Source organism: Podarcis bocagei (genome assembly GCF_964188305.1).
Source record: "Podarcis bocagei genome assembly, chromosome: 1".
Lineage (NCBI taxonomy): Eukaryota > Metazoa > Chordata > Lepidosauria > Squamata > Lacertidae > Podarcis > Podarcis bocagei.
Genome location: NC_138125.1, coordinates 53,301,604 through 53,314,554, shown reverse-complemented (window position 1 = coordinate 53,314,554; position 12,951 = coordinate 53,301,604). Strand labels below are relative to the sequence as shown.

At 44.9% G+C, this 12,951-nt stretch overlaps 1 protein-coding gene across 3 annotated transcripts in view; it reads left to right on the top strand.

Annotated features, from left to right (window-relative positions):
* The window catches only part of MAPK8IP1 (mitogen-activated protein kinase 8 interacting protein 1), a 59,673-nt gene that overhangs the window by 6,975 nt on the left and 39,747 nt on the right, over positions 1-12,951 (top strand). The window contains exon 1 of one of the 3 annotated variants that reach the window (XM_081164758.1): positions 11,260-11,413. The exons of the other annotated variants lie outside the window; for them this stretch is intronic. Within the exon in view, the coding sequence (XP_081020884.1) occupies positions 11,343-11,413 (71 nt within the window). The 5' untranslated portion in view covers positions 11,260-11,342. Of the gene's footprint in view, positions 1-11,259; positions 11,414-12,951 lie in introns of those variants that run through there. 3 annotated transcript variants of the gene reach the window in all.

Genomic DNA, 12,951 nt, shown 5'->3' with positions numbered 1-12,951 from the left:
GTGAGACAGGGTTCTAGTATTATCAGTAAAGGAGTTTTAAAAAAAATAATTCCTCCTCCACACTGTAAAATTTTATATGCTTCTAGCGCATCCCTGCTTAGTAATTTCTTTTCTAATTTAAATTGTGATAAGGAAGTGTATTTTCCCAGTGTCAAAATATTGGTATTTGAGTGCCAGGGGAAAGTGCAGCTTTCTTGAAAAAGGAATATTGCTTTTGAGGAAAGACATCTGAATGTCTTGGCCATTCATATATCATGATACGGTGAGTTCCAAAGATCAGTGGTGAATGTTGAAATTATTTATTTTCAACTTGATGCTTATGAATATCATCAGGTATTTTCTACTTCTGGAATGGACCAAGATAATAAGCATCACATAAGTCTGATATTCTCATATACAGCTTTATGTTCTTTGTGTTCTGGTGGGCCTAGTTATCACCCACCATGATTAAGAAACTTGCCTGAGAATGGACAGGGTGATTCTCACACTTGATACTTAAATTTGGCATTCTTTAAAACTATTCCTAATGCAGTTGTAAAACCATCATTGGCTAGAGTATGTTCTCCAGTTTTTCTTTGCTCTTACTTTAACAGCAAATGTGGTCTTACATTAACAGCATTCTCACAGAACAACTGAGATTCACATGTACTTTGTGGCGTCATGTAGAAAGATTCTAGTTCTTTGGTTATATAATATACAATGGTACCTTGGTTCTCAAACTTAATCTGTTCCAGAAATCCATTCCAAAACGAAAGCATTCCACAACCAAGGCGCGCTTTCCCATGGAAAGTAATGCAAAATGGATTAATTTGTTCCAGACTTTTAAAAACAACCCCTAAAACAGCAATTTAACATGAATTTTACTATCTAACGATACCATTGATCCATAAAATGAAAGCAATAAACAATGTACTTGCAGTCACACAGTCAATAAATCAGTAGCTGAACCGGGTTCCACACAGTGACAAAAACATAACAAAAAAGCCGCAAAAGCAAAACCACAAAATACGTAGCAAAAACAGACAGACCTCAGCATAACACCCAAAACAGAAGTGTAGCACTCAAAACGGAAGCGTAACACTCAAAGCGGAGCATGTTCAGATTCCGAAAAGAGTTCGCAAACCAGAACACTTACTTCCGGGTTTACAGTGTTTGGGTTCCAAGTTGTTTGAGTACCAAGACGTTTGAGAACCAAGATGTTTGAGAACCAAGGTACTACTGTATGTCTTTAATTATGAGAAAGGGCACAATACTAAGGCTAGATCTACCAGGATGTATGGTGTTAGGATCCAGCAGGTATCTGGCTCAACTTGGCTACACCAGTGAAAGTACCCAGCACTGACTCAGCTGGCTGATGTCACATCCTGACTCACTTGGGACCCAGCAGGGGGACTTAGCTTGGATCCTAAGCCAGTTCAGCATAGTCATGTGACCTGGAAACATAGTGCAAGTTAACCTAACAGAAAGGTGGTGTCACCCAAACTCCATTTTACAGGCTGGCTTTTTGTCTGCCAGGCTTTGTCCGGCTCAGCCAATAGCAGAAGTCCTCCTGAACGGAGTTTGGATCTGGCGTACTTTATGCCAGTTTAATTTAAGAAAGCATAATTTATGCTGGCTTCCCATACTTAACAATTGCTCCCTAATTAGCTAGCCCAAGGTCCATCATTCCCAGTGGGCATTCTGTTCTCGTGCTCTTAAAAATAATATTCAAAGAATGGCTTCATTTTTACAAGATCCTTATTAGGAGCCTTGAGAAAGTAAAGTACCAGTTACATACCAGCGGCTGGAAACCTTAGGAGGGACGAGTGATGTTTTGCTTCGCATAGGTACCTGGTTGACTGCTGTATGAATAGGAAGCTGGACTAGATAGGCAGATGATCCAGCAGGCTGTTTTTATGTTCTTTTGGGAGTCCCCCAAGGGCCAGCTAGAGAAGTCTGGAGGGCCACATTCAGGCCCTAGGGTCAGTAAACTTTTTCAGCAAGGGGCCAGTCCACTGTCCCTCAGACCTTGTGGGGGGGCGGACTGTATTTTGAAAAAAGAAAGAAAGAATGAATTCCTATGCCCCACAAATAACCCAGAGATGCATTTTGAATAAAAGCACACATTATACTCATGTAAAAACATGCTGATTCCCGGACCGTCTGCGGGCCAGATTTAGAAGGCAATTGAGCCAGCTCCGGCCCCCGGACCTTAGTTTGTCTACCCATGCCCTGGGGCTGCCATCCCCCACCCCTGCTCCAAAGTCTGATTTTTAAGGTCTGGCTTCATATGGATACTTGCAGCTCTGTAGTTGCTCCTTTGAACAACTGTGTAAGGTAAAAACAATCTGTTTCAATCTATCAGCGTTTTCTAGGGTTTGTCATAAACATGAATAAGGTGTGGGTTGATCTCTGCTCTTTTGTGAAGATTGATCTCTTTTCTAGCTCTAAAATTGTTTGCTGGATTTGTTGAAAATTATTTCAATGTGGCTGAAGTATGTTTTCTGTTTTTAACAGAACTGGCTAACTCAAGACTAGTAGTAGAGATCATCCTAGTCCCATAATAGTCTGGCTATGAATTGTTGTCCTAGATACAGCATTTGTCTCCTGGGCTCCTTGTGTGTTAATGTAAATAGCAGCATCTAAAAATGGAAGAAGACTATCAGGCCCAGGTCTGTCAATGTAGAACTCCATTCAGACTTAATGATCCAGATAATAATAGATTTTGCTAGAACCGGGACTCAGCAGTTAACAGGAAGAATTCAGGAGACTCTCTAAGACAGGTGTAGGCAACCTAAGGCCCATGGGCCGGATGCGGCACAATCGCCTAATCAATCCGGCCTGCAGACAGTCCGGGAATCAGCGTGTTTTTACATAAGCAGAATGTGTGCTTTTATTTAAAATGCATCTCTGGGTTATTTGTGGGGCATAGGATTTCGTTCATTCCCCCCCCCCAAAAAATATAGTCCAGCCCCCCCCCCCATGGTCTGAGGGATGGTGGACTGGCCTATGGCTGAAAAAGGTTGCTGACCCCTGCTCTAAGATCTAGGTCAAATAGAAATAAGTTCCATTCGCTGAAATATGGGAATCCTCAGATCCGTGAGGATTAAGAGAAACTTTGCAGGCTGTGAGAGGGCATTCAAAGATCGCCCCTTAAACAAAAGCAACTGAGTGCCTTGTGACACTCTAAAGACTTAACAATGTTATTGTGGCACAGGCGGTTGCTGGCCAGCAGAGGCGGAGCTACCCGCCCTGGCACGCGTAGCGTCGGGAGGGGCGCTGCTAGCCATCTGCGGCAGCTTTGTCCCTAGTGGTCTGCTGCCCATGCAGCGAGCATCCGGGGGCGCTGCCTGCACAGTGTGTGTGTGTGTGTGTGTGCGTGTGCGTGTGCGTGTGTGTGGTGCGACAATGTCACCTGCCCTCACGGCTGACACCCGGTGCACACCGCACCCGCCTTCCGCTGCCAGCACTGGCCAGAACATACATCTGATGAGGCAGGTTTGCCTACCAAAGCTCATGCTGCGAATTATTTAATCTCTCGGGTCCCCAAGACTTCTACAGTGTTTCTCAAACTTGGGTCTCCAGCTGTTGTTGGCCTACAACTTCCATCATACCTGACCACTGGTCCTGCTAGCTAGGGATCATGGGAGTTGTAGTCCAACATCAGCTGGAGACCCAGGTTTGAGAAACACTTCCCTTGGGTTTGTTGCAACAGGGTTAGCATGCTGCTTAAATGTTTTCCATTTTTTGAAAGACGTTCAAATCTGAAAATTGTGCCACTGAAGGATTCAGCCCCATTAGCCAACTATCTTTATATACTGTACTGAGCTGCACTTCAGCATCTGTTAGCAAAAGGGGCTGCCCTTTTCTCAGGGTTTCTGTTGTTCTAGGCTATAAAGCAAGCAGAAATTTCTGTCAGCCCTTTTTACAATGACCTAGTTTCAGTTCACTCCGTGCTCCCATCACAAGGTGAAGCCTGAGCAACTGTGCTTTGATGTTAAGTGGCATCTAAGCAGAGGTGACACATGTGCAATGGTGCAAGTCTGATCTGACTAGGACTTAGAGAACAAAAAGTTGTTTGGGTACAGGATGGAGTTTGCCTTTCTTGAAGGTGAATTTTCCTCCTTGCTGCTTTTTTGTTCATGGGGCACTGCATTTCTCTACTGACCTTTGAAGACTTCGTGGCCCATAATGATTTGATGACTGGCTGAAAAATAAAACAGTCCTTCATCTGACGCATGCGCCTCCTTCTTTTTTGTGGGGACTTCACCCAGAGCCCACTGAGTGGGGAGTCAATTCCTTTCGGTCTACAAACCATTGTTCAGCATTTGCACTCTTGACTACAAGGGGTCCCACAGCTGTGGCTTCTTGCATCTGAATCATGGTTATCATAGCCCTTGGAACATGCACCAGCTCAACCAGCCTTCCTTAGGTTGTAAAGAATCCTGAAATGAGAAAGAAAAGTCTTTGCTTTGTGCCGAAAAATGGTAAAAGCAGGCCCAAGGCAGGCTTCCTTGGATAAAGTGTTAGTCTTTGGCAAAAGTTGAATCTTTGGCCGTGTCTTACCTTAGTGCTGCTCAAAATAACTTATCTCCAGATAAGCAATAGAGCATGTGTGACTTGGAACCTGATAAGAGACACAACCATGCCTCATTTCCTTCGCAATTAATCTCTGCAGTTGACTGCTGTCATAAGTTCAGACAAATATTATTTTAAAACATAAAATATGACAATACAGTAGGCCTGCATGGCATCACACGATGGAGGGTAGAACTTTCGCCAGCTTGCGTAGTTCTTGTCTCATTACATATATTTAAACAGAGTTTTGAAATTCGACTGGCTGTTCTAGATTAAAACAGCGTCTCCTGGTGGGTGCAGTTCTCTGATACTACCTGTCACATAGGAAGTTGCTTCCTGCTAGGTGAGATTATTTGTCCACCTAACCCATTTTTACTACTATGACTTGCGGTAACTTTTGGGTCTCATTAGATATATTTCCTGACATCTGTTAGCTAAATGACCCTTATAACTGAAGATGTCTGGGATTGAATCTGGTACCCTCTGCATGCAGAGCACATGCTCTCTCGCTGAGCTATGGTCCATGCCCTGAGTTGATATATGCAACACCGGAAATGAACTGGAAAGGTCCAGAAAACAAGAGAGGATCAGGTGGCTTGGGAACCTGCCTCTTTCCTGTAGTTGGGCATTAATGTCTAGGCAGCCATTCCTTATTCTTTTATAGTTATCTTGAGAAATCTTGGAAATACCATGATTCTGAATCCAAATAGGAATGTAGGACATCTAACAAATCCCAGAACACTTCGTGTACTGCACTATACACGATTCAAAATCTTTTTTTCAGTCTTGCCCCTAGTTTGGGGCACAGTCACATTCACAAACTTCCAAATCTATCTTTGCAGTATGTCTCTATTCTTGCAATGCTTCCACTTTCATTTCTGCAAGAGAGCCAGTAAAACCTTTCTCTCCTCTCGTCCCTCCCTGGCAATATTTATCCTGCTAATATAGATATGCAGGAAGGAGAAAGGGAATTATATACATCTCGGTGCAATTAACACCCCTGCAGCTAGGCAAATGAACAGAGGTCAGGAATTCTGGAAGGTTTAATGCAATGAAACCAGTACAGCATAATATATTTTTTTAAGCATCTGAATTTGTCATCCTCCTTTGGTGGACAAGGTAGCAGCTGGAGATGGGGCATTGAATGGGATAGTTCAGTGCTAAGGAGAACTTTCTCAGAAAAGAGACTTGACTGGAGGAACATGCCTGCATATTGTGGGTCTGCCTGGTTTATGAAAGCATTTTTATCCAGTTCCACAAATACAAGCAAGAAGCTAAAACTCAAGATTCCTCTTGCTTGCCTGAAGTACAGGAATAGACCTCAAAATCTTAAAGGGTGAGCTTTTGCATCCCTGAGGATTTGTGTCCTGAGAACTACAAACATTGGAGCAATTTGTATCAGACCATAGTCTGAAATGAAACTGAAATAAAAATGCCAGCTCTTTGGGACAATTTGTGTTCATTGAGCACACCTACATACTTTTACCTAGGAGGTCTCATAAGCATGTTCTCATGAGAAGCCACTAGGTTTCACTTTGCACCAGGTGCTACTATTCCCCCAAAAAATTGAATTCAGAACTCCTGAAACAAAAATAGGAACAAAATATCAAATGATAATGTGCACATGTGAACAAGCCATTACAGATCTAATACCAAAAGTCAGAAGAGCTCCTATATCAACTGGCATCTCCTTAGTTAAAACACTTTTCATTGGAGGCCGTTCACCTGCGAATCATTGAGTGATGAAGTTATTTACTAATGAGATATTGAGCGGTCAACATGCTTGTACAGCCTCTATTCTCTCATACTCTTAACTCAGGAAGATACGCTGATCAAGCACCTTCTTCAGTGAGGAATGTGTGAACTACTTTTAAATACATCAAAATGGCTAATAGAGTAAGAAGGTGGAATAGATCAAGGAGAAAGTAAAACAACTATGAATGGCTATAAGCTGTCCATCAGATTCAGTTGAGCAATCAGAAAAGCAAGATTTCTAACAACTTAAACCAGATTCTGGAATATGTGCTATGCATCGTGTGTTGCAGCAAATAATGTCTTTTAAAGCAGAGGAGGTAAAATTCATGGATATATATGTAATAGCAGAAATTCAAGGCTGTAGGGGCAGGGTACAGTACAGATCCTGCGGGATAGAAGCACGTTGGACTACAACCACAGAGAAGACAGACATGGTCTGCTTTGCTTATTATAGAGGTTGGCCAAATAAGTGTGGGACTTAGGTTGTTGAGGTGTTCAGTAAGTTCGCCTGCTGAGTGAGGCGTGACAAGATGACCCATGTGAGGACAGGATGCTGGACTAGATGGAACATGGGCCTGATCCAGGAGTTTTTATGTACTGTTTTCAGTAGTGGCACCCTGTTTGTACATTGCTATTCCCAATATGATTTCTTTGTACCTGCTTTGAGGTCTCCTCGGTGCCTTTTTATTCTGCAAGCTTTAATTTAATTTAAACAAAAAACAAAAAAAAACTTCCAGTAATTTAAAATTATTTGTGTTTTTTAGAAATGTTCCAAAATAATAAAGGGCTGTTTCAGTATCATTTGTGATGTTGGGAGCCCTGCTGTTCTGGTTTTAATACTTCCTGCTGAGTTTATATGCTGCATTGTATATTTTGGTTTCGTGGTTTTGACTGTATTTTATTATTTTGTTGCTGGGCAGTGTGTGTGTGTGTGTGTGTGTGTGTGCGCGCGCGTGTGTGTGTGTGTGTATTTGTCAATAGCAATAAATAATCATGCATTCAATGTTGTCACCTTGGATCTGAGGCTCACCCTACTTCCAGCAAGGCACTTGAAGCTTGGAAGTTGCTGCTGCTGCTAAAATGCGGAGCCACTAGCAACAAGCCTGAAGGTAATGAGCTGATTTTTCCAACCCACGGGAGCCCATGCATTTGCAGGAAGGGGCCTTCCTGGCTGCTTGTTGCTCGCGCAACATGCAGTCTTCGTCTACGGAAAGGGTCTGTGTATCCCTGGAGACTTCTAATAGCTTTTTCTGAGCCTGTGTAAATCCCCATAGGAACTGTAGAAGCGGAGGAAGGGGTGGTTAGTTTTTCAGCCGTTGAGCACCATGGACAGGGATTTGCTTTAGAAAATGCTGTGGCAGAATGGAGAGAGAATTAGCATGCTAATCTGCTTGTGATGATATTAATTTTAGACAAAGACTGTTTCAATGCCTGCAGTTAGCCCGAATAATCATAAAAAACAGCCCATGGAATTCTAAGCATCACCCACAACCACTTGGGCAAGCACAGGAAGGAAAGAGCCCACTTCAGTGTAATAAATAGCTGCATGCATATAACACAGTCTTGGTGAGGATGCCGCTGACAATCTCTGCAAATGCATTGTCACAATCAATAACAAGGAGAAAATATGGTTAATGAACACAGAGCTAAACTGAGGAAGCAGAAGCAAGGAGAGAAGGGCAGGCAATGATGAATGCTTCTTTGTGAAAGCAATAGGGCTGTTGAGACTGCATGGATAGCAGTGGCACAGTGACATGGGGAAGGGGACTGTGTCCCTAACAGGAGGATTCTCCCTGCATGTGCTTGAGTAGAACCACATAATGGAGTTCAGTAATGTGCTCTAGTCATGGGCCATTGCAAGTCCATATGGAGCATCCCTGTGTAACATCTGCCAGGGTTGGTTTCTGTCTCCCCTGCTTTAGCTGTTGCCCAAATGCCGGTGTACCTTCCTATATAATGGCAGTTTCAAGTTATTGATTATAGGGCATACTTAGCAATGGAGAGAAGCTGTTACTATTTTATCCAATGCCCAGCAAGCTCAGATTTCATGAAATGGCAGCAGCTAAGGTGCCAAATGATATTCTTCTGGTCCCAGACTGATAGGTTTGGGAATCTATGTTGCTTGACCTAATCCAGGTTCAGAAATAATGACAAGGCACACCTTCAGTTGTGGATCAAAATCAGGTCTTGGGATTGTGGTGGTCTGAGTGTTTGTTTGTGTCAATCCCAAATGCAGGCTTAGTGCATAACCTTTTGTACAGCGCGGGGATTTCTCGATTGCTCTGGCTGCAACTGGCATGATGGAGATAGCTATCCCATTCTGCCTCATTCAAGAGTTTGGCATCTTCCTCTGAGCAACCTGAGCTTGGGCTGATGTCAGAGAGAGGATATTGAGCTAGATGGTCCATGGACCTAATTCAGTTTGGCAGCCCCGATGGGAAAAAGCAAGGCTGAAAATGAAAGACGGTCAGGAAAGAGAAAAAGGTGATGTAGCAAAAATGGTAAGAAGGAAGCAGCACAAGACAGCATGCACCAGGTTCTGTGAAAGCAAATATAATGACATCAGAGGTGGGGGTAGAGGCAAAAAAATCAAAGAGAGATAAAATGTTGAACAAATGCATTTTGGTTATGTGGAGCTCAAGTAATTAAAATGTTATTAACATTAACAAGAAATGCAATGACGTTGAAGGCAGTGCCCATTAAAATTGAATTTCTCATCTCCCTCTCTTGTAAAATCATGGGAGTTGTGTTTTGGGGACACAGCAGTACGCATCATGCTTCTATGAGCTGGCAGTCCTTTGTCTAACTCATTTGGAGGAACATTATGATAGCCCAGCGACTGTTCTCCTTGTGTAACGTTAGCATGCATCACCTGGACTGATGCTCGGGGGTTCTCTCTGTGTCTCTAGGATTGCCTCCCCCCAGTTGTTGCCCTGCAGATGCCATTGAACTACAAGTTCCCTAATCCTTGACTGTTGGCTACACTGACTGGGAGTGATGGGCCTTGCAGTCCAAAATATCTGGAAGGCCCCAGCCTGGGGAAGGCTGCTCTCTAGAGGCTTTGCTGTGGTGGTGTATTAAAAGCATAATGCTCCTTACAGCCTGATTCTCGGAGTGCTGTGCTGCTGGAGGTCCCAGTGAAGCGAATGAGGCAGGCATGTACCTTTATAGAATATTTTGGAAGAGCAGACTGTCTGTCTTCTGGGCCAGCTCCTTAATGGGGTGGCTCCAGCTGCCTTCTGTGGTTTAAATTAAGCTCCAGCCAGAATCCCTTAATGAACATGCAGTTGCTGCTGTTGACCTAACTCCCTCTCCGCAAATGTTCTTAAAAGCTTTCAATCCACCTGAGTTTTGGAATTGTCCCCAGCAGAGATCCCTGGGCAACTTGCATAGCAGCCTCTGTGTGCCTGAGAGCCAATCTGGATGCGAAGGGTTGCTCAGGGAGCTCTAGGGTTAAGTGCTTTGCACCTGCTGTTCCGCTCTCTTCTCCATGTCATTCAAAATAGACTTAGTGCTCCTCTCATATATATTCTCCCAGCCCAGACCAAGGGGGATGTGTGAGCCCCTAATGTAGAGTTCGCTTGTTTATCACCCCCCCAGCAGGTGATAGAGATGGTGATATTCTTTCAGATGCTGTGGAGCAACTGGAAGTGTGCAGTTCGCACATCTTGCTCTGCATCCCTTCCACATCGGAAGCTGCTCCGTGTTCCTCCTTCCTAGTAATAAGGCTAATAGTGCTTCACTGCCCTTGAGGGTGATGGCGGTAAACACTATAATAAAGACTGGGAATCACTTAAGACTGTGATAAAGTCTTAAATTGGCTGCCACATGGAGGCCATTTGAAATGGTGCCTGCATGGCAACTTCTCCAGGGAGCAAGCTGCTCAGGGACAGTGGCTCACCTTTGCCAGTGGACTGCAGGCCTGCTGAAAAAGGAGAAAGGTGGCATTGCAGCACCTTGTCCAAATCCAGCAGGAGGTTTAGACCCTGAGGTCCCATTTTAAAATTAAATGCAGTAAGTATGCAGCTTTCACGCATTTAACTTGTGTACATTCAGCTTTATGTGTGTGGCAAAAATGAAAATAAATGGAAAGGGGGTGGGGCTCGGGGGGGATGACTTGAACCCAATGTGTTTTGGCTATACACTATTTGGGCTTTAGCCGCTATCCCCAGATCATAACCCCAGCATAAGTTGAGTGTATGGTACACGAGGGATGGGGAACCTGTAGCTCTCCAGAAGTTGAAAGACTCCAACTCCTATCAGCCTCAGCCACCATGGTCAATAATCAGAGATGGTGGGAGTTGTAGTCCAGCGACATTGGGCAGCCACAGGTCCCCATTGCTGCAGACTACAATAGGCTTGCTGTCCCACCAGAGTAAACACTGGCCTGTGAATCACCCAGGTGAGTTAACAAGGGGATGTAGATGAACAACCCTGGGGATACTTACTTTGGTAAGTACCTGGATGGTATAAGCAAGCTCTGCCTCTGCCCTGTGCTAGCCATTTTAGATTCCTTGTGTAACAATATTCCTCTGCCTGAATAATGGAGATGGCTGGGTCGTCCTCTGGCACTTGGGGACTCTGGTCCCATGCAGCCTTGTTGGGGCAGAGGCATTGCAAGGTCAAGGGGAAGGATGGCTTGGCAGAGCTTAGTGCCACTGATGTGGTAACTTGATTCCCCACTTTTCCCCTTGACTGCAGCTGATGGGGAGGGGAGCAGAGATGCGACTTGATCAGAAGCCTGCCTGGCTGAGGGAAGCAGCAGACCAGGCAGAGTGCAGGGCTTGGCACCATCTCAGCCCAGAGGGTTATTTCCCCCCACCCACCCCAGACAGCTGAGTCCATTTATTTTTAATGAGCTCCCTTAGAATGCGCAGTGAGAAGGAGAGAGCAGCGCGAGCGGCAGATTCTCCCCAACCGGGACAGGCAGAGGAGACGGCACATACACAACTCTCCTTTTTCTTAAGGGGGGAGGCCTCCCTTCAACTGCGGCCGCTGCTCCTCTCCCCCTGAGGCGGGGATCCTCTTAAATGAAGTTTGAACTTAAAATGCAGTCGAGCACAGAGGAGGAGAGCTGGCTTGAGGATCAGTGGGAGAAATGGTATGTCTGGGGGCAGGAGGGGGCCTGTGGGGGGACACACAGAGCTGGTCTTGTGCACCTGTACAGCGTTATTACATTTTTTTTTAAAAAAAAGCATTTCCGTTTGGCTTTATACCAGCTTATTTATTTAACCGGTGAAGTCTGTCTTGCTAAAAACCCTGTTTGAGCAAGGTGTCTGCATAGCAGCTGCGGCCTCTGTGTGCAGACTTGGTTGCAAACTTTTATCTGCTGCGAAATGGGATTGAAAGGCAGTCGGAGCAGGGCAAGGAAACCAGACCAGGTAGAGCTCTGCTAGTCTCTCTCTGGCATGGCTGGCTTTGAGCCCAAATGGGACTCCTTAGTTGCCAAAAGGAAATATTGGTCTGTCAAGAGAGTTTTCTTTCTTGGTGCTAAGAAGCCGTCTGTAGGAGACCTTTGCTGTGGGGGAGGTCAGGATCGTGTAGACATTGTGGTGAGTAAGTGGTGTGGGGAGGGCAGGAGTAGATCTCCCAGCGCCCTGGCATGAGCCTGTAAGTTGCCACTTGCTGTCACTGATGGATCAAACACACAGCACACCCCAGAACTGAATATGTGGTGCTCACTGCAGGGAAAATCCTCCAACCAATCATACAATTGGTGCTGTCTTCAGTTCCACTTTCAATGAGAAAGTATGGCAGTCCCTTTATGTCAGACAGGAGCAGATTTAATACTGCTATTAGATGGGAGTGACAAACCAAAGGCTTTGCAGGGCTCTTCTGAGTGGGTATAGGTAATTGGGAAAAATGCTCCTGCTGGGCTATTGTGGTAATTGCCCATTCGTTAGCCTCCCAGTGACGGAGACAGATATTTGCATGCAATAGAACAAGTATGAACAGAAGAGATTTCCTGACCCCTGTGACCTCTCTGGAACAGGAGAGGGAATCAATTAATGCTTTGGCAGCCCTTCATATAGACTCTCCATCCCTCTCCTAATATTCCTCTCTTCTTTCTTCCCTTCCTGTGTGCAGCCCCTCAGAGACGTACAGGTTTCATGTCAAATGCCCCACCCCCTTGTTAATCCAGATGGGCAATTCAATTACAGCCCTGCTACGAATCCCTTCCCTAACTCCAGCTCCATGCAACTTTCTCTGTAGCTCTGGAAATCCCTGGTCCCGATATCACTGTGCCAATGCAGGGGAGAACAGAAGACAAGGCACCACGCTCCTTGATGGGTATCTTTTGCCTCCTTTGCAGTGTAAAGTACAAGCCAGAGAGTTGCAGTTCAAAATGGTATAATAATTTATAATATTAATAATTTATTATTTATACCCCGCCCATCTGGATGGTAACCTCCTACACGTGCTATGCCTCCCAGTGTGACTGGTAATGCCCAGTGGGGAGGGCGGGGAGTTTCCTCCCTCCGTGAGTAATAAAGCTAAGCAAAGGATTCAGCTGGGAGCTGCTGGGAGAGCAATGGCTTCTCTGCTGAACCCTGCTCTGTGCAGCAGGCTGCGCTTCAACCAGCAACAAATTTCTCTGTGCAAAGACTTGCCCTTGGCAAAATGTCCCCAAATGTTCCC